Here is a 21240-nt window from a genome sequence, read left to right as displayed (position 1 = left end):
CTGTAAAGAATTTCTTCCTCATATGGCGATGCAACCTGCTGTGGTTCAATTTATACCTGTTACTCTTTGTCCTATCACTGGCCACCACTGAGAAGAGTTTGGCCCCATCCACTTTACATTGTCCCCACAGGTATTTGTAGAGGTTGCTGAGATCCCCTCTCAATCTCCTCTTCTCTAGGCTAAACAGGCCCAGCTCGCTTAGTCTTTCCTCATAGGACAGGTGCTCCAATCCCTTAATCATCTTCGTGGCTCTACGCTAGACTCTTTCTAGAAGTTCTACATCCCTCTTGTACTGGGGAGCCCAGAACTGCACACAGTATTCCAGCTGTGGCCTCACCAGTGCTGAGTAGAGGGGGAGGATCACCTCTCTCGACCTGCTGTCCACACTCCTCTTGATGCAGGCTAGGATCCCATTGGCCTTCTTGGCCACAAGGGCACACTGCTGGCTCATGGTTAACTTGTTGTCCACCATGACCCCCAGGTCCCTCTCCACAGAGGTGTTCTCCAGCAGGTCAGCCCCCAACCTGTACCAGTGCCTGGGTTTGCACCTCCCTGTACAGGACCCTGAACTTGCCCTTGTTGAACCTCATGAGGTTCCTCTCTGCCCAACTCTCCAGCCTGTCCAGGTCCCTCTGAATGACTGTACAGGCCTCTGGTGTGTCAGCCACTCTGCCAAGCTTTGTATCGTCCACAAACTTGCTGAGGGTGCACTCTGTCCCTTCATCTAGGTCACTGATGATTAAGTTGAATATCGCTGGACCCAGTATTGTCCCCTGGGGGACACCACTAGCCACAGGCCTCCGACTAGACTTGGCACCGTTGAGCACAACCCTCTGAGCTCTGCCATCCAGACAGTTCTCTATCCACCCCACTGTCCACTCATGGATCCCACACTTCCGGTGCTTGCCCAGGAGGATGTTATGGGAGACAGTGTCAAAAGCCTTGCTGAAGTCAAGATAGACAACATCCACTGCTCTCCCGTCATACATCCAGTCAGTCATCTCATCGTAGAAGGCTATCAGGTTGGTTAAACAGGACTTCCCCTTGATGAATCAGTGTTGACTGCTTCTGATCACCTTCTTTTCTTTCACGTGCTTAGAGATGGCCTCAAGGATGAGCTGCTTCATCACTTTTCCAGGGATGGAGGTGAGGCTGACTGGCCTGTAGTTTCTTGGGTTTTCCTTCTTGCCCTTCTTGAAGACTGAATTAATGTTGCCTTTCTTCCAGTGCTCAGGCACCTCTTCTGTTCTCCAAGACCTTTCAAAGATAATAGAGATAGGCTTAGCAATAACGCTCGCCAGTTCCCTCAGCACCCTCAGGTGCATCCCATCGGGGCCCATAGATTCATGGGTGTCTAGCTTGACTAAATAACCTCTAACCCAATCCTCTTCAACCAGGGGAAAGTCTTCCTCTCTCCATGTTTTCTCTCGTTTCCAGGCTCAGTAGTGCGTTGGGGATAGCCTTAGTGAAGACTGAAGCAAAGAAGGCATTTAGTAACTTCGCCTTCTCTGTATCCGCCGTCACTAAGGCACCCGCCTCATTTAGCAGTGCACCCACATTTTCCTTAGTCTTCCTTTTGCTGCAGCTGTAATTGAAGAAGCCCTTCTTGTTATCCTTGATGTCTCTTGCTACATTTAATTCTAACCGGGCCTTGGCCTTCCTCATTGCATCCCTGCATTCTCTGACAGTGTTCCTATATTCCACCCAAGTGGTCTGTCCCTTCTTCCACATTATGTACACTTTCTTCTTCTGTTTAAGTTTTCCCGAGAGCTCCTTGCCCATCCACACAGGTCTCCTGCCCCCTTGCTTGACTTCTTTCTCGTAGGGATCCACCGATCCTGAGCTTGGAGGAAGTGGTACTTGAATATTAGCCAACTCTCCTGGGTCCCCTTTCCCTCCAGGGCCCTGTCCCAGGGGATTCCTCCAATTAGAGCCCTGAAGAGGTCAAAGTGAGCTCTCTTGAAATCCAGGGTTGCGGTCCTACTTGTTGCCCTGCTTCCTCCTTGCAGGATCTTGAACTCCAACATCTTGTGATCACTGCAGCTGAGACTGCCCTCAGCTTCACGTTTCCAAATAGACCATCTCTGTTAGTACCAGGTCCAGCAGAGCCCCTCTCCTTGTTGGCTTGCCTACGTCCTGCATCAAGAAGTTATCTGCAATGTTCTGCAGTAACCTCCTGGACTGTTTGTTCTGAGCTGTGTTGTCTCCCCAGCAAATATTGAGGTGGTTAAAGTCCCCCATAAGAACCAGGGCCTGTGAATGTGAGGCAACTTGCAGCTGCCTGTAGAAGGCCTCATGCACTTCCTCTTCCTGATCCCGTGGCCTGTAGTAAACACCCACCACAATGTCACTCCTGTTGGCCTGCCCTTTAATCCTCACCCATAGGCTCTCGACTTGCACTTCATCCCCCCCCTATGCAGAGCTGCATAGATTCCAGTTGCTCACTCACGTGAAGAGCAACTCCACCACCTTGCCTTCCTGGCCTGTACTTCCTAAAAAGCACAAAGCCATCCATGGCCACATTCCAGTCATGGGAGCTGTCCCACCATGTCTCAGTAATTGCCACGAGATCATAACCCTGCAACTGCATGCACATTTCCAGTTCCCCTTGTTTATTCCCCATGCTGCGTGCGTTTACATAGAGGCATTTGAGTTGGGCTCCCAATGCGTCTGCCTTTCTGGATGGGGCAACTATAACTCATCCATGTGGGCCTACAGTAGCTCTCATGTTAAGCTCTGGGCATCATTTGCCGGCTCTGGTGTTCAGCTGCTGTGAGTGGGATAATGTCTCTGTATTCTTCTCAGGTTACCTGTCTTTGCTTCCACCCTCTGTAGGCTTCCTTTTTGTGTTTGAGTTTAGTGAGGAGCTCCTTGTTCATCCATGGCCTGATATCCATGCAGGTAGTCAGACATTGGAACAGGTTGCCCAGGGAAGTGGTGGAGTCTCCGTCCTTGGAGGTGTTTAAGGAAAGGTTGGACCTGGTGCTTAGGGACATGGTTTAGTGGGTGACATTGGTAGTAGGGTGGACTCAGAGGTCTTTTCCAACCTTAATGATTCTATGATTCTATGATCTTTCCTACCACCTCACTACTTACATTTCATATGGTCCATTACTGCCTTTTTACTTGCTTAGCTTGCTGTCTAAACTGCTAAAAGAACAGCAAAAGTGGTAGTGGTCAGGATGGAGGAATTGAGACTTTAACAGTAGAGCTGCACACTTAATCTGGAAATGTGGGTTCAATGTTACTAGTGTAATCAGTTTTACTAATCATTAAATGTTGCACTGTCTGTCTTAATACTAGCATACCAATTGGAAATGTAGAATTAAATTGCTTAGGTAGGAAAGAGAGGAAATTAACAACAACAACAACAACAAAAAACAATATGAAGAAAGAATAGGTCCAGCAAAGTGTATTGTGGCTTTATGTGATCCTTCTTAAAACATCTTTCAAAGTATCAAAAGAGGAGTTTAAATACCATTTTAATAAGAGGTATTTAAGTGTGAATGATAATTTTTAAAACAAATCAGATGAATAGTGAAAACAACAAAAAAAGTCATAGTTTGCTGTTTTCATTAGAATTGTGGACTTGTACACATAACATGCACCCAACAATCCCACTCCTCTAGAAAAAATAGAACAGTTACTCGAGCAAGAAGTGGAGGCTTTTCAATAAAATAACTTTTTTATAGGGAACATTAGAGGGAAGAAAACTTACACTTTCAAATATTAGGTGAATATAATAGAAATAAGCAAATTTTTTTGACTAATCAAGGACTGACGCACAAGTTTCATATAATGCTGTATTTGCTGTTTTTCTAGTGGCCAAATGTAAATCTAAGGAACTATAAAGATGAACAATTGCACAGGTATGTAAAAATTGCGTATACTTCCTTTGAAGAAAGAAATTTGGAAAAACTTTTTTTTAATATTTCAATAAGCTGTTTCTTGGATATGTCACATTTCTAAAACTTAATCTAGAGAGAAGCAGCAAAAATGGAAAATTTAGATTGCAAAATTTGCTTTAAATAAACAGTTTTTTAAGATTTAGTGGTTTCTTTTCAGTGCACAGACATTTTATATATCTATTCACTAAACAAGAATTATACAAGTTCTACAAACTCCCTATTTAATTTCAAACCTTAAACTATTACCTCTCTCATATTTAATACATCAGTGTTTGATGTTAACACTTGACAAGTTTTGATGGAATAGGCCTATAGTTGTACAATACTATCATTATAGCTTTCATCAAACCAAAGAGAAAGTTTTTTCTAGTTACTATTAATGGGGAGGAAAGCATGTATGACTTGAAACAAACAAAGAAAAATACCACAACAGTACAACTCTGGTTGCTTTCTTGTCTAATGGCCTTAAGGTATTTCTATTACTTTTATGCATGTGGGGTAATCGTGTTACTAGTTCTTGGATGTCACTTTTAACATGCATTTCAGAAACTGATTTGATTTAAATAAACTATTTTGAAGAGTAGTTCTGTATTGGTTAGGCATGTGCCCTGATTACAGCTGGGTTAGAGTTAATTTCCTTCCCGGTAGCGGTTACAGTGCTGTGTTTTGGATTTAGGAGAAAAATAATGCTGATAACACACTGATGTTTTAGTTGTTGCTGATCAGTGCTTACACTAAGCCAAGGACTTTTCAGCTTCTCGCTCTGTCCTGCCAGTGGGCAGGCTGGGGATGCAGCAGGAGCAGGGAGGGCTGAGAGGACAGCTGACCCAAACTGGCCAAAGGGATATTCCATACTATATGACATCATGCTGAACAATAAAACAGGGGAAAGTTGGTTGGGGGAGGGGATGGCTGCTGCTCAGGGGTCTGACTGGGCATCAGTCAGCGGGTGGCAAGCAACTGCATTGTACATCACTTGCTTTGTTTATTCTTTTTATCATTATTATGATAAATAGTTCCTTTCTTTTCTGTCCTATTAAACTGTCTTTATCTCAGCCCATGATTTTTAACCCTTTTTTTCCTGATTCTTTTCCCCATCCCAATGTGGGGGAGTGAGCGAACGGCTGTGTGGTGCTTAGCTGCCTGCTGGGTTAAACCACAACAGCATGGAAAGCTACTTCTACAGGAATTTGAGAAAAAAACTAAGACTAAAATGTATCCTGAATGACTCACACTGCTCCATTTTAAATTTTTACTAAAAAGTAATCAGGCTACTTTTATATAGTGTTCCCAACATAAGTGGTACTCCCATTGTAATTATAGTCATAATTTATTTTTTTTTCTTTTTTTTTTCCTTACCTAAACATTAATTGCTAATCTGTACTGTGTGGTAAAGGATTATTTACCAAATGTGGTGGTTTTCTGATGTTCCTTCTCTAAAGGAGCATCTGCAGTCCTGGCTGTGACAACCACCCATCTACCTATCCACCTGGGACAGCGTTGCTGTTTCCTGGTTTTGTACTGCACTCGGGCATTGCTCAGTGAGAAAACCTAGGATCGAGTTAGTGTAAAATTTCTACAGTTGGTTGATCCTTTCTGCAGGGTTGTGAGTTATATGCTTTAATGGTTGTAAAATGTTGTTGCTCTTGTTTAATAACAACTAATTAAACCCCCAAAATCTCTCAAGTTTCACTGCTGATGATAAAACTTTTTCTGCAACTTTGCATTTTTGAAGTATATAATACATTTATTTTGTCCTTCTGCACATTGACTTTTTTATTATATTACTGTTAGTGTTTTTGTGATGATTTTATCCCTGTTAAAGTGAAATTCCATTTTTTTTGTATAGATTCCTTCATTTCAGAGATGATTAATGCAGTGTGTATACACGTGTGTATATACTTACATATACACACACACACACTCATGCATATATAATGCAATCATATTTTGGCAGGGGGGTTGGACCCGATGATCTCTTGAGGTCCCTTCCAACCCCTACAATTCTGTGATTCTGTGATATATAAATGTGTGCTAATAATATATATAATACGTATGTCACTAATAAAAGAATAAATTGCACTTCATTTGACAAGTTTAAAGAAGCTCTCAGATTTCCTTTATAATTGATTCTGTATTTGGACTTGGGATAGTGGTTTACTCACTTTAGTTAAAGGCAGTGCTTTAGTTAAGCTTTCTTAATACTTGACATATCTACCTTCAGATAGAACATTGTGTTCTTTTAAAGCACAAATTTGTGTTTATTTTTTGACTAAGAATTGGTAGGGGTAAACTCTGCTGAAGATTTATTTCTGCAGTGCAGAATTCAAGCTATATTGCTCAGCATGTTTTCAAAAAGTCTGAGTGTAAGTCTGCATTTGCTATCTCTGTGTTATGTTTCAGAAACGCTTAAGTGAGATGAATGAAAATGCTGTTGCTGAATAAATATGGCCTTTTCCTGACAGAACATAAGAATGTATTTTTCATAGTACCATTAATTATTATAGCTGAATAAAAGTCATGTCACATAAGCATTAAGACACTTTTTTAGCTCTTTATAAACTCTAGATAGTCTTTGAAATTCACCACAGGATAAGTTACTGCAAAATAAATTATAAACACGAGAGTAAGAAGGAAGCTATGACTTTTAAGAGCATAGAGATTTTGAGTTTCTTTGCTTATTTTAAGTCATGACAGAAAATCCTTTATAACACAGTACAGCTGCATCTCTGAAATCATGTCTGGATAGACTCATTACTGATACCTGCTACTCTCTTTTTATAGCTTCTGAAAATTTATTGCCAATAAGCTAATTTAGTGATAAAATATCTTTTATACTGGCATCATTTTGTACTGTGAGGGATTCCTTGTCTTACTGAAAAATAAATTATTTTTTACTTTCCATAGATTTGTAAGGAGATTGCTATATTTCTACAAGCCTAGCAGTAAACTGTATGCCAATCTGGATCTGGAGTATGCAAAGGCTAAGCAGCTCACTGCAGTGGGTTGTCAGTTTACTGAATTTCTTCTTGAATCAGAAGAGGTAAGAAATTTTCAGCTACAAGATGAGATAGAATGAATAATGTTGCTGTATGGCACTTAAAATAAAAACCTTAATTTTAATAAAAACTTTTGTAGGCTTTGGGTGTTAAACCTAAAATGATCAGCATAATTAAGAAATATAACTTAAAATCCTGAATTGTCCAGATGAGACACTGGGGAGATAATTGTGTTTAAGTAGTTTTATTAAATGCAACTTAATGGTGTGTGTGGTGTTTTATTTTTATTTTTTTCCTTAGTTTTTTAGGTTTTGCTATGTATATTTGTCCTTTCTTTACCTTCTTTCTTCTTGTGTGCTAAAGACTTTTGTGCCTTGGGCTAGAGGACCAGGGGAAAATGTCATTGAACAATCCTTTTCCTGGAAAGAATAGAATTGGTCCTAAGATGTCTCCAAGCTAAACTCCTTTTATTTGCCTTGAACTCTATTTTAGTCTGAATTGTTTGCCAGTCAGAATTTCTATTTTGTGTCTGTATTGTATGTTTTAAGAAACTTAAAATGACAGAGTTCAGTAAAGAGACTACCAGTTCTGTTGCTAATAAATGCTGTTATTCTTTGTTTTGTTAGGATGGACAAGGTTACCTGGAGGAATTGGTTAAAGATATTGTACATTGGCTTAGTTCTTCATCAGGAATGAAACCTGAACGTAGTCTTCAAAATAATGGGTTACTAAATACCCTTAGTCAGCACTACTTTCTGTTTTTTGGTACTCTATCTTGTCACTCTCATGGAGTCAAAATGCTTGAAAAATGTAATGCATTTCAGTGGTGAGTGTTTTTATTCTGTTTGAATTGCGCTTACAGGTATAATCATTACAAAACTTGTAAACTGTGCATGAGTACCATTGTCTATAAAGCCAGAAACTTCAAAATTCTTGTGATTGGTTCAAATAGAGACTCCACAATTGTGGGGTGTTGTTCTTTTTTGTTGTTGTTTTGGGGGGGGGGGGGGGCTGGCTGGGTGGGTTGGTTTCTTTTTTTCTTCCTTTTCTTCCCTTTCTTCTGAAGATGATAAAATCCAGACAGTTTTACAGTGTTTTAGAATGAGGAATTGTTCACAAAGCTTCATGAATATTTTTGCACTCATAATCACTAATTCAAGTGTGCTGACACAACAGTTACAGAACAATTATAAAATTAAAGTGTTTTTTTTTTTTCCCTTGTAGTTTAATGCATTATTCTGTCCCCCTTTGACTCTAACAGCCGCAACAGTTTAAAGTCACTCCACTTGATATGGGAACTTACTTTGTATTCTTCTGCATTTATAGAAATGAAAGACTAATTCAGAGTACTTGTTTAAATTATTTATTGAATAAATAAGTGAATTTAACTGGATTAAAATATTCCTTTTTTTTTCCCTCTCCACCAGTCTTCTTAATTTTTGTTCTTTGAAGAACCAGGATCACTTGTTAAAACTGACTATTTCTAGTTTGGATTACAGCAGAGATGGTTTAGCAAGAGTCATCCTTTCTAAAATCCTGACAGCAGCAACTGATGTAAGTTTGATTCAATTTATGTACCATTGTTATTTGCCACTAGACATTTATTTTGTTATTCAAGATGTGTGACTTCATTTTTAAGATATTATATATACAGAAAGGTTTATGTATTTAGAGAAATGAAACTCCTATTCGTGTAGCTCTTGAATTTAATGTGGACTTCACACCTTTTACTGTATTTGTGCTCAAGATATTAAGTCATTCAAACAGAGGTTTCTCTCATTTATGAAAGAGGTTAAAGTCTTTAAATGCATAAACCAAGTGTAAGCCAAGTATAACATTATTGTATAGTTTAGTGAAGACATTGTTTTCACAAACAGAAATGTATATGTATTTCTAGCAGTAATAAGCAGGTTAACCTTCTAGTGATGGATGCTGTTTTGATAATGATTGAGATCACTGTGGTGGAACTGAGGAAAAGCTATAACTCCTGGAATGAAGGGGTGGTTCAGAAATAGGCAACGAGATTTGTACTTTTGAATCAAAGAAAGTGAGCAGAAATAGCACGCAGACTTGTGCAGACTTAGGAAAGGAAGCTCCTGAATTAAAAGCTCAGGAAACTAAAAAAAAAAGAGAAATCAATCAGGTGTAACATAGTAGACAAGCAAGCACTGATGTCAAGGAAATGACAATTAAGTTAGATTTAAGCTAACTAGAAAAAAAGCTTTCAGTAATTCATGGAGAGCTATTTTTCTGTCAACTGGACAAGGCAGAATATATTCTAGAGTGGAATAAGGTAGATGCTAGTTTTAAATGTCTCACTGTATTTAAGAAGAGGAAAGGAAAAGAAAGAAATCAAGGATGTTTCTCAGAGGCTACCAAAGATGTTATGATTCTTATAAGTAAAGAGAGGGGTATGAAGGTAATGAAGAGAGTTGGGTTTGAAGGAATACCTCATTGAAAAAAGAGGATGAGACTCCCTACTGACTAATTTTTAAGTAATTTTTTAATGAAGTGATGACTTCAATATCCTTTTTCCAAAGGTGTTTTATGCCTAATCTGAACAAGGAAATAGGAATGAACAAGTTATGAGGACCGTGTCTTTATTTGATTTCTGAGCTCCTGTTAGATGACTGCTAGTTAAGAGCAGTTTACTGTGGAACTTCATTGAGCTGTTTCTAATGAGATTTTGTGTCAGTAGGTACTGACCCCCCAACCCACATCCACCCCTCCACCAACCTCACAGGTATTTTTCCTTCATAAAAAAATAAAAAGGCTAGACAAAAGGGAAGAGAACACCAATATTTCAGTCGCTTCCAAACGCAGATGGTTAACAATTAGGAAAAAAGTCCAGGCATGCTGTCACAATCTCTTCAATGAGGTATATAATTATACAGACAATTTTATTAATTTTCTTATGAATTAGTGTCTGTGTTTTTAGATTTTGGGGAAGAGTTATTGATTCTGATATCTAAGATATAATGACTTAAAAATTCTAGGGGAAAAAAAAACAAACCACAGTGTATTAAACTGTTGTCCAGGTTTTGTCTGGGATAGAGTTAATTTTCTTCATAGTGGCTGATATGTGCCATGTTTTGGATTTAGGAGAAAAATAATGCTGATAACACACTGATGTTTTAGTTGTTGCTGATCAGTGCTTACACTAAGCCAAGGACTTTTCAGCTTCTCATATGGCCCTGCCAACAAGGAGGCTGAGGGTGCACAAGAAACTGGGAGGGGACAGAGTCAGGACAGCTGACCCAAACTGGCCAAAGGGATATTCCATACTATATGACATCATGCTGAACAATAAAACAGGGGAAAGTTGGTTGGGGGGGAGGGGATGGCTGCTGGTCTGACTGGGCATGAGTCAGTGGGTGGTGATCAATTGCATTGTGCATCACTTCTTTTGTGTGTGTATATATATATTTATTATGATTTTCCCTTACTTTTCTGTCCTATTAAACTCTCTTTATCTCAACCCACGAGTTTTACCTTTTTTTCCTGATTCTTTTCCCCATCCCACTGTTGGGGTGTGAGCGAATGGCTGTGTGGTGCTTAGCTGCCTGCTGGGTTAAACCACAACTGTGATGCAGGTATCACTAGCTGGAAGCAGACTGGCTTGAAATGGGGTGCAGATACTGTCTGAACATACTATTCTGAGCATATCGATATTCAGAAAGCAACCAGGTCCAGTGCCTGGCTACTCTTTCTGAGAAGAAATGTCTCCTAATTTCCAAACTAGAGGAAACACTGGTTATTCTGCTGTTTCTACCATGAACTGGCAGAAAAGGCAGCTGAGGCAATATTAATTTGGTTCAGTAGGAATGACCAAAGCACATCTGGAGGTAGATTAAGATCTTCACTGATCTGCAAGGATACTGCTCCACTCATGTTTTTATTGTATATAGTCATCCAAAAATGTTACTCACCTTCTAATGCTAAGCTGACTACAGAAATGATTTCCTTGTTCAGAGACACTCATTACAAAATGGCTACCAAATGGCTTCACAGCTCTGGGTAGCTGTTAAAGGTATATGAGGGCAACAAAGCTGGTAAAAGTGTTGGAAGGCGTGTCCTATGAGGAGAGGCTGAGGACACTTGGGTTGTCTAGTCTGGAGAAAAGAAGGATAAGAGAGAACCTTGTTGCTCTCTACAACTCCCTGAGAAGGGGAAGCACAGAGGGAGGTGCCGGTCTCTGCTCCCTGGTAACCAATGCTGATGCTCATGCCTGTCAGTGTTCAAGAGGCATTTGGACAATGCCCTCAATAATATGCTTTAACTTTTGGTTAGCCTTGAATTGGAGAGGCAGTTGGACTTGATGATCTTTGTAAGTCCCTTCCAACTGAACTATTCTAATTTCTATATAACCTCAGTTAACCCAAGACAGAAAGCATCTTCAGCTCTTGAAATGAACAGATACTAAAAGTAAGATATTTCATTAACAAACGTCTCAGGGAATTTAGAATTTGTGGATGGTCTTTTACCCTTACAAAACACTCTTTTTAGAAATTATGCCCATTTCCATGCATTTTTAAACAGAATTTAGAAGCCAGAGACAGTACACAAAAAAATCACAATCTCTATTCTTTCCAACATATCAGGAAATGGACCTGTTAGAGCGAGTCTACAGGAGAGCCATGAGGATGATCAGGGGACTGGAGCACCTCTCCTCTGTGCAGAGAGGCTGAGAGAGTTGGGGTTGTTCAGCCTGGAGAAGAGAAGGTTCCGAGGAGACCTTACAGTGGCCTTCCAGTACCTAAATGGGGCCTACAAGAAAACTGGAGAGGGATTCTCTATCAGGGAGTGTAGTGACAGGATAAGCGGTAACAGCTTTAAACTAAAAGAGGGTAGATTTAGAGTAGACATTAGGAGGAAATTCTTCAGTATGAATGGTGAGGCATTGGAACAGGTTGCCCAAAGAAGTTGTGGATGCCCCCTCCCTAGAAGTATGCAAGGCCAGGTTGGATAGGACTTTTGGGCAACCTGGTCTAGCGGGAGGTGTCCCTGCCCATGGCAGGGAGGTTGGAACTAGGTGATCTTTAAGGTCCCTTCCAACCCAAACCATTCTATGATTACAAATTAACAGAAATCCTTCCATAGACAGTTGCTTATTATTTACTATGCAGGCTCCACTCATCCTACCAGGTTCTCAACAAAAGTCCTTGAAAAGTGAAGGTGGAAGGGCTTGTGAGTATCATATTTGAAGTGAAGAGCATGTTCATTATTAATCTTAGGATTCACTTGTCCAAGGTGATAGAATGCTAGTTCTGGTAATATTTAGAATCATAGAATCATTAAGGTTGGAAAAGACCTCCAAGATCATCTGGTCCAACCATCCCCCTACCACCAATATTACCCACTAAACCCTGTCCCTAAGCACCACGTCCAACCTTTCCTTAAACACCCCCAGGGACGGTGACTCCACCACCTTCCTGGGCAACCAGGTCCAATGCCTGGCTACTCTTTCTGAGAAGAAATGTCTCCTAATTTCCAAACTAAACCTCCCCTGGCACAACTTGAGGCCATTCCCTCTAGTCCTATTGCCAGTTATCTGTGAGAAGAGGCCGACCCCCAGCTCCCCACAACTCCCTTTCAGGTAGTTGTAGAGAGCAATAAGGTCTCCCCTGAGCCTTCACTTCTCCAGACTAAACAACCCCAGGTCCCTCAGCCGCTCCTCATAGGACTTGTGTTCCAGATCCTTCACCAGCTTCGTAGCCCTTCTCTGGACATGCTCCAAGGCCTCGATGTCCTTCTTGTACTGAGGGGCCCAAAAATGAACAAGGTAATTGGTAGAAATAGGTACTTAAAAGGTAGTGATTGTTCTTGCCAGATACTGTGGTGGTTTCACACTGCTAGCTAGCTAAACTCCACCACACCACTCTCTCACTCCCCCTCCTCAAAGGAAGAGGGGAAGAAAATATAATGATAAAGGGCTCAAGGCTTGAGATAAGGACAGGGAGATCACTCACCAATTACCATCATGGGTAAAACAGACTCAACACAGGGAGATTAATGTAATTTATTGCCTATTACAGACTAGAGCAGTGAGAAACTAAAAGCAAACTAAAAACATCTTCCCCCTCATCCATCCTCTTCTACCTCTTCCTCCCGTGCGGCGCAGGGGAATAGGAAATGGGGACTTTAGTCAGTCCCTAATGCTTCATCTCCGCCACCCGTTCCTGGTCACTCTCTTCCCCTGCTCCAACATGGGGTCCCTCCCATGGGATGCTGTCCTTCTCGAGCTGATCCTACATGGGTTTCTCACAGGCAGCAGCTCTTTAAGAATTGCTCCAATATGGGTGTGTACCACAGGGTCCATCTGTCAGGAGCAAACTGCTCCAACATGGGTCCCCCATGGGCAGCAGCTCCTGCCAGATCACCTGCTCCTGCGTGGGCTCCTCTCCATGGGCTACAAGTCTGGCCCGGAGTTCCTGTGGAGGCTCTCCATGAGCCGCATCCTCCATCATGGCAGATCCACCTGCACTACCGTGGGTGCCTCCATGGGCTGCAGTGTGGAGATCTGCTCCTCTGTGGTATACCATGGGCTGGAGGGGGACTGCTTACTTAACCATAGTCCTCTCCAGAGACCACAGGGGAACTTCTCCTCTGCTACCTGGAGCACCTCCTCCCCCTCCTTTTTCACTGACCTTGGTATCTGCAGGGCTGTTTCTCACTCCTTGCTCTCCCAGCTGCTGTTGTGCAGCAGTTTTTTCCGTTTCTTAAATATGCTCTTCCAGCATCACTCATCAGCTCAGCTCTGGCCAGCAGCAGGTCCCTTCTGGAGCTCTTATCTGAGGTGGGGCAGCTTCTGGATTCTTCTCACAGAAGCAAACCCTGCAGTTCATTCAAAAATAAACACAGTACTCGAGGTGCGGCCTCGCCAGAGCTGAGTACAGGGGGATGATCACCTCCCTGGTCCTGCTGGCTACACTATTCGTGATACAAACCAAGATGCCGTTGGCCTTCTTGGCCATCTGGGCACACTGCCGGCTCATGTTCAGGCGAGCATCAACCAAGATCCCCAGACTGCATTTCCTCAGCACAGCTTTCGAGACACTCTGCCCCAAGCCTGTAGCATTGCATGGGGTTGTTATGGCCAAAGTGCATAGCTGCACTATGGGCATGGAAATAGTGCAAAGCTGCACCTTGCATAGGTGCAAGGGCCCAGCTGCTTGGCTTCATTGCCTTCTAATTGTTGGCTATTGGCCCCAGCATCCCAGCATCAAAGCAGCCAGGTGAGGGTGTGTTCACCTGGGTGTCAACCATAATCCTTTCGTATTTCTCGCAACTCACTCAGGGATAGGGATTGGGTAGTTTCTGATTCCTTTATGATTTCCATCTCTTCTTCCTGCTGTTTTTGTGATGGCTCTGCTTTAGAGGTGCCTGCCTTTTCCCCTTCTCCCTCCTTCTTAGGAGGAGCTTCTTCCCTTACTAAACGAGCTGACTTCCATTTCACAGAATCACAGAATCACAGAATCGTCTAGGTTGGAAGAGACCTCCAAGATCACCCAGTCCAACCTCTGTCCTAACACTAACAAGACCTCCACTAAACCATATCACTAAGGACTACATCTAAACGTCTTTTAAAGACCTCCAGGGATGGCGACTCAACCACTTCCCTGGGCAGCCCATTCCAATGCCTAACAACCCTTTCAGTAAAGAAGTTCTTCCTAATATCCAACCTAAACCTCCCCTGGCGCAACTTGAGCCCATTCCCCCTCGTCCTGTCACCAGGCACGTGGGAGAATAGACCAACCCCCACCTCTCTACAGCCTCCTTTAAGGTACCTATAGAGAGCGATGAGGTCTCCTCTGAGCCTCCTCTTCTCCAGGCTAAACAATCCCAGTTCCCTCAGCCGCTCCTCGTAAGACTTGTTCTCCAGACCCCTCACCAGCCTCGTCGCCCTTCTCTGGACTCTCTCGAGCACCTCGATGTCCTTCTTGTAGCGAGGGGCCCAAAACTGAACACAGTACTCGAGGTGCGGCCTCACCAGAGCCGAGTACAGTACAGTATTTCCATTGTTTTGTCTTGACTATGGGGGCGACTGATACCATAGTTGGTTGATCCTCTGGGTCAGTCACAGCATGTGTTATCTGGTCATCAGATTCAGAGACTTCCTCCCTCTCTTCAAGGTGCTGGATGATGTTAAACAGTGTTTGATAGGAGTAAGCCAGGACCCAGCACAATGCTGCAAGCTGTCGTTCTCCAGCATTGTCAGGGGCAGGGCATATGACTCTCAAGCATTCTATGAGGTTTTTAGGATTTTGCACTTGTTCAGGGGTGAAGTTCAAAACTATTGGAGGAGACACCTGTGACAGGTACCTGCCTATATCCTACCACACACCTTGCCACCCGCCACCAGACTGTTTCGGGACAGATTCCCGGGTAAGCTTTCTAAACAATCGACTAATCTTAGAGAGAAGAGGAAACCCGTTATTCAGAATTAGAAATAGCAATATATGGGTTACACATGGATATTCAAAATACTCAAAAACTGTTGTAATTAGCCCACTGTGAAAGAAGGAGGAGGTACCATTCCTGATAGTATTCATAAACTGACTTCCAGATGAGGAAAGGAAGGCAGTGTAATTCTGAATATTCTCTAAAAGACAGTTTCCATGAGACCCAAGTGATAACAGTGCAGAGCCTGAATGCCAGATTAAACTCAAGGCCAGTGCTTGGCAGCACAGCGAATTTAAAAAAACGAACACAGATTGTAGCACATTCTCAGATCGGATATAGAGGAGAAAGGAGAACATGACACGGATTGCATGACACATGATCAAACAAGCCAATATTAACAGGACACTGAACATGGTGACTAGCAAGTAAGTGTGTTAGTTGTAAGAGTTTTAATCAATTCTACTGTTATCTCAACCCTTCGAGCCCCACGTTGGGCTCCAAAAAGGACTGTGGTGGTTTTACCGTGCTAGGCAGCTGAACACCACAACCGCTCTCTCACTCCCCCTCCTTAGATGAGGAGGGGAAGAAGTAAAGGAAAGAACAACTCACGGGTTGAGATAAGGATGAATTAATTAAAGGAAAAAAATAATTAAGGAAAGATTATTATTAATCGAACAATTTAACTAAAGGGGAAAAAAAGGGAAAGGGGAAAAGGGAGGGGAGAAGGAAAAAACACAACAAAACAAGTAAAGGCTATGTGGAAGTGCAGAGGAAAGAAATTACTCTACTTCCCACAAATGAGCGATGCTTGACCACGTCCTTGAAGCAGGGCCTCAACGCACGTAGCCGGTGTTCGGGAGGACAGACGTTTTCGCAACGAGAGCCCACCCCTCCCCTCTTCTTCCTTTTTCCACCTTTTATTGCTGAGTGTGACATCATATGGTATGAAATATCCCTTTGGTTGGTTTAGGTCAGCTGCCCTGGTGATGTTTCTTTTCTCACATCTTTGCCCACCCGTAGGGGGGTTAGAGAGAGTCCTGATGCTGTGCCAGCACTGCTCAGCAGCAGACACAACACTGGTGTGATACCAGTGCTGTTCTAGCTACAAGTGCAGAGCACAGCACTGTATGGGCTGCTGCAGGGAAAGTTAACATCCCAGGCAGCCCCAGTACAAGGATTACCTTGGGTGTGTAACCATCTGCACTTTTAAAATTAAAACTTAAAAGCATGTTTTTTAGTCATTTTGGAAAGTTATATTTGCTGCTTTGCTCTTCAGAGAACAGAGGTTGAACATTCTGGAGAGCTCTGACTGCTTACTTCTGATCTTTCTTGTAAGTGTGGATATGTTACAGGTCCAAGAGTGTTGTGAGCCAGGGAAATTCCTACCCTTAACCTGCGACAGGCCAAGGAGTAGAAACTGGCCAAACTGTATTTTCAGAGAAACCAAATTATGAAGAAGTTATTTTGTTATAGTATGAACTATTTGTAGCATTGCATGGGGTTGTTGTGGCCAAAGTGCAGGACCCGGCACTTAGCCATGTTGAACCTCATCCCACTGGTCTCTGCCCATTGATCCAACCTCCAGTCCCTCTGCCGGACCTTCCTACCCTCCGGCAGATCGACACTTCCCCCTAACTTGGTATCATCTGCAAACTTACTGACGGTGCACTCAATTCCCTCATCCAAATCATCAATAAAAATATTAAAGAGGATGGGCCTTTTCCCCAACAGCCTTTCTCTCCTCCACCAGGTCGGTTACCTGGTCATAGAAGATGTGGTTGGTCAGGCAGGACGTACCTTTCATGAACCCATGCTGGCTGGGCCTCATCCCCTGCTTGTCCCTCACATGTTGTGTGATTGCACTCAAGATGATTTCTTCCATCACCTTTCCTGGCACCAAGGTCAGGCTGACAGGCCTGTAGTTCCCCGGGTCCTCCTTACAACCCTTCTTATAGATGGGCGTCACATTAGCAAGTCTCCAGTCATCTGGGACCTCTCCTAATGACCACGACCACTGACAGATGATGGAAAGTGGTCCAGCAATCACATTCGCCAGCTCCCTCAGCACCCTCGTGTGGATTCCATCTGGTCCCATGGACTTGTGACAGTCCAGGTGGAGCAGCAGGTCTCTAACTGTTTCCACCTGAATCAGGGGGTGGGGGGGGTGGGGGGTGTCTTCTGCTCCCTGTCCCAGACTTCCAGATCGGGAGGCTGAGTACCTCGAGGATAAGTGGTGTGACTAGTAAAGACAGATGTTATGAAGGCATTGAGAACCTCAGTCTTTTCCTTATCCTTAGTAGTCGCATTCCCCCCTGCATCCAGTAAAGGATGGAGACTCTCCTTCTCTTACCTTTAATGTATTCGTAAAAACATTTTTGGTTATCCTTTACCACAGTGGCCAGGTTGAGCTCATGCCTTTCTGATTTACTCCGTGTATGCTGTCAACTTCCTTGTACTGTCCCCGAGTTGCCTGTCCCTATTTCCAACGGACATAAAGTCTTTTTCTCCCGGACACTCAGCAAAAGTTCCCTGTTCAGCCACGCCGGTCTTCTTCCACGCCAGCTTGTCTTAAGGCACACAGGAACAGCCTGCTCCTGCGCCTTTAAGACTTCCTTCTTCAGGAGCATTCAGCCTTCCTGGACCCCTCTGCCCTTCAGGACTGACTCCCAAGGGACCCTCCCTACCAGCATCCTGAACAGTTCCAAGTCTGCCCTCCGGAAGTCCAAGATAGCAGTTTTACGTAATTCCCTACTTGGTGCTGGATGTAATAATCAGTTCATTTTTATTTGGATGTGGTATTGCAGCCTTTCTACTTTGTCTGGCCATTGCCCGGAAGTAGATTGCTGTTACAGTGACTTTTTCATGGACTGACTAATTAATCTCCAGAAAGATTCAGAAGATTTTGTCCTTGGAATAGTTGATTACCATTTCTGACCATCTTAGAATAAGAAATGAAAAAAAAAAATCCATTTGTATGGGTTGAAATTGTCTCACTCTCTGAAGTGTTTACATTCTCAGATATCTACTGAAACTTTTTTTTTTAACCTTGTGCAGTGGTTTTACGTGGCAAGGTTTTGTCAGCGGGGGGCCATATGGGTGGCTTCTGTGAGAAGAATCCAGAAGCTGCCCCATGTTAGATAAGGGCCCCGCTGCTGGCCAGAGCCAAGCCAATAAGCAATATTATTTGCGCCTCTGTGAGAGCATATTTAAGAAAGGGGAAAAAAAAAAAAAAAAACAGCTGGGGAACAGCAGCTGGGAGAGAGAGAAGTGAGAAACAGCCTTGCAGGTGCCAAGGTCAGTGTGGAACGAGGGGGAGAGGTGCTCCAGGCTCGGAGCTGAAGTTCCCCTGCAGCCTGTGGTGAGGATCATGGTGAAGCAGGCTGTCCCCCTGCAGCCTATGGTGTACCATGGTGGAGCAGGTTTCCACACTGCAGCCCATGGAGGAGACCACGGTCGTGCAGGTGGACCTGCACTGACGGAGCCCGCGGCCTGTGGAGAACCCCTGGCTGAGCAGATTCCAGGCCGGACCTGTAGCCTGTGGAGAGGAGCCCACGCAGGAGCAGGGGATCTGGGGGGAGCTGCTGCCCGTGGGGGCCCCAGGTTGGAGCAGTGTGCTCCTGATGGATGGACCCCGTAGTACGGACCCATATTTGGAGTAGTTCTTGAAGAGCTGCTGCCTGTGAGAAGCCCATGCAGGATCAGTTCAGGAAGGACTGCATCCTGTGGGAGGGACCCCACGTTGGAGCAGGGAAAGAGAGTGACCGAGAAGGAGCGGCAGCGAAGAAGCGCTATAGACTGACTGTAACCCCCATTCCCCCATTCCCCTGTGCCGCTCGGGGGAGGAGGTGGAAGAGGGCGGATGGGGGGAAGGTGTTTTTGGTTTCTTTCCTTTGTTTCTCATTTCTCTAGCCTGTTAGTAATAGGCAATGAATCTTACTATCTCCCTACTCTGAGTCAGTTTTGCCCATCACGATAATTGTTAAGCGATCTCCCTGTCCTTATCTCAACCCTTGAGCCCTTTTCATCGTATTTTCTCCCCCTTTCCCTTTGAGGAGGGGGAGTGAGAGAGCAGTTGTCTCTCCAGGAGTATTCAGCCTTCTTGGACCCCTCTGCCCTTCAGAACCGACTCCCAAGGGACCCTCCCTACCAGTGTCCTGAACAGCTCAAAGTCTGCCCTCCGGAAGCAGTTTTACTGATCCCCTTCCTGACTTCACCAAGAAAAGAGAACTCTACCATTTCATGGTCACTCTGCCCAAGACAGATCACCACATCTCCCACAAGTCCTTCTCTTTTTTAAGCTTTGAGATTACTATGGTTACAGACTTGCTCCAACTGACTGCACAACTAATTCTGATATTAAGGATTATTGACCCAAAGCAGTGCACATACAGGAAAGATTGCACTTTTACTTACAGAATCTGTCAGTGGTAGGCAGTTGAGAAGAGATATCGTAATCATTTCTATTCACTATATTTCAAAAGACTGTCAAAAAATAGTTGATCTCTGATCTTTCCCTAGACATTGGTATATCCACATATAGATGAGAGACCAGGAATTTAAAGGATTGGAACTCAGCAGTCATAATTCAGGCTGAGACCATAAAACATCACTGACATGAGAAGGCATCAGTGTATCTGTATGGGGCTTACATGGCAATGCTTTGGTAAGAGTGGGGCTGCAGGGTTTGCTTCTGTGAGAAGAATCCAGAAGCTGCCCCACCTCAGATAAGAGCTCCAGAAGGGACCTGCTGCTGGCCAGAGCTGAGCTGATGAGTGATGCTGGAAGAGCATATTTAAGAAACGGAAAAAACTGCTGCACAACAGCAGCTGGGAGAGCAAGGAGTGAGAAACAGCCCTGCAGACACCAAGGTCAGTGAAAAAGGAGGGGGAGGAGGTGCTCCAGGTAGCAGAGGAGAAGTTCCCCTGTGGTCTCTGGAGAGGACTATGGTTAAGTAAGCAGTCCCCCTCCAGCCCATGGTATACCACAGAGGAGCAGATCTCCACACTGCAGCCCATGGAGGCACCCACGGTAGTGCAGGTGGATCTGCCATGATGGAGGATGCGGCTCATGGAGAGCCTCCACAGGAACTCCGGGCCAGACTTGTAGCCCATGGAGAGGAGCCCACGCAGGAGCAGGTGATCTGGCAGGAGCTGCTGCCCATGGGGGACCCATGTTGGAGCAGTTTGCTCCTGACAGATGGACCCTGTGGTACACACCCATATTGGAGCAATTCTTAAAGAGCTGCTGCCTGTGAGAAACCCATGTAGGATCAGCTCGAGAAGGACAGCATCCCATGGGAGGGACCCCATGTTGGAGCAGGGGAAGAGAGTGACCAGGAACGGGTGGCGGAGATGAAGCATTAGGGACTGACTAAAGTCCCCATTTCCTATTCCCCTGCGCCGCACGGGAGGAAGAGGTAGAAGAGGATGGATGAGGGGGAAGATGTTTTTAGTTTGCTTTTAGTTTCTCACTGCTCTAGTCTGTAATAGGCAATAAATTACATTAATCTCCCTGTGTTGAGTCTGTTTTACCCATGATGGTAATTGGTGAGTGATCTCCCTGTCCTTATCTCAAGCCTTGAGCCCTTTATCATTATATTTTCTTCCCCTCTTCCTTTGAGGAGGGGGAGTGAGAGAGTGGTGTGGTGGAGTTTAGCTAGCTAGCAGTGTGAAACCACCACAGTATCTGGCAAGAACAATCACTACCTTTTAAGTACCTATTTCTACCAATTACCTTGTTCATTTTTGGGCCCCTCAGTACAAGAAGGACATCGAGGCCTTGGAGCATGTCCAGAGAAGGGCTACGAAGCTGGTGAAGGATCTGGAACACAAGTCCTATGAGGAGCGGCTGAGGGACCTGGGGTTGTTTAGTCTGGAGAAGTGAAGGCTCAGGGGAGACCTTATTGCTCTCTACAACTACCTGAAAGGGAG

General features: G+C 43.9%; 1 protein-coding gene across 2 annotated transcripts in view; it reads left to right on the top strand.

Annotated features, from left to right (window-relative positions):
- LOC121062990 (rapamycin-insensitive companion of mTOR-like) overlaps positions 1 to 21240 on the top strand; it is a 102872-nt gene that overhangs the window by 22406 nt on the left and 59226 nt on the right. For both annotated transcript variants that reach the window (XM_040543304.1, XM_040543305.1), the window contains exons 15-18: positions 3823 to 3869; positions 6816 to 6951; positions 7534 to 7733; positions 8335 to 8461. In XM_040543304.1, coding sequence (XP_040399238.1) covers positions 3823 to 3869; positions 6816 to 6951; positions 7534 to 7733; positions 8335 to 8461 — 510 coding nt within the window. The remainder of the gene's footprint in view (positions 1 to 3822; positions 3870 to 6815; positions 6952 to 7533; positions 7734 to 8334; positions 8462 to 21240) is intronic.

The sequence above is a fragment of the Cygnus olor genome, assembly GCF_009769625.2.
Source record: "Cygnus olor isolate bCygOlo1 chromosome W unlocalized genomic scaffold, bCygOlo1.pri.v2 SUPER_W6, whole genome shotgun sequence".
Lineage (NCBI taxonomy): Eukaryota > Metazoa > Chordata > Aves > Anseriformes > Anatidae > Cygnus > Cygnus olor.
This window is presented reverse-complemented; position numbering and strand designations above follow the sequence as displayed.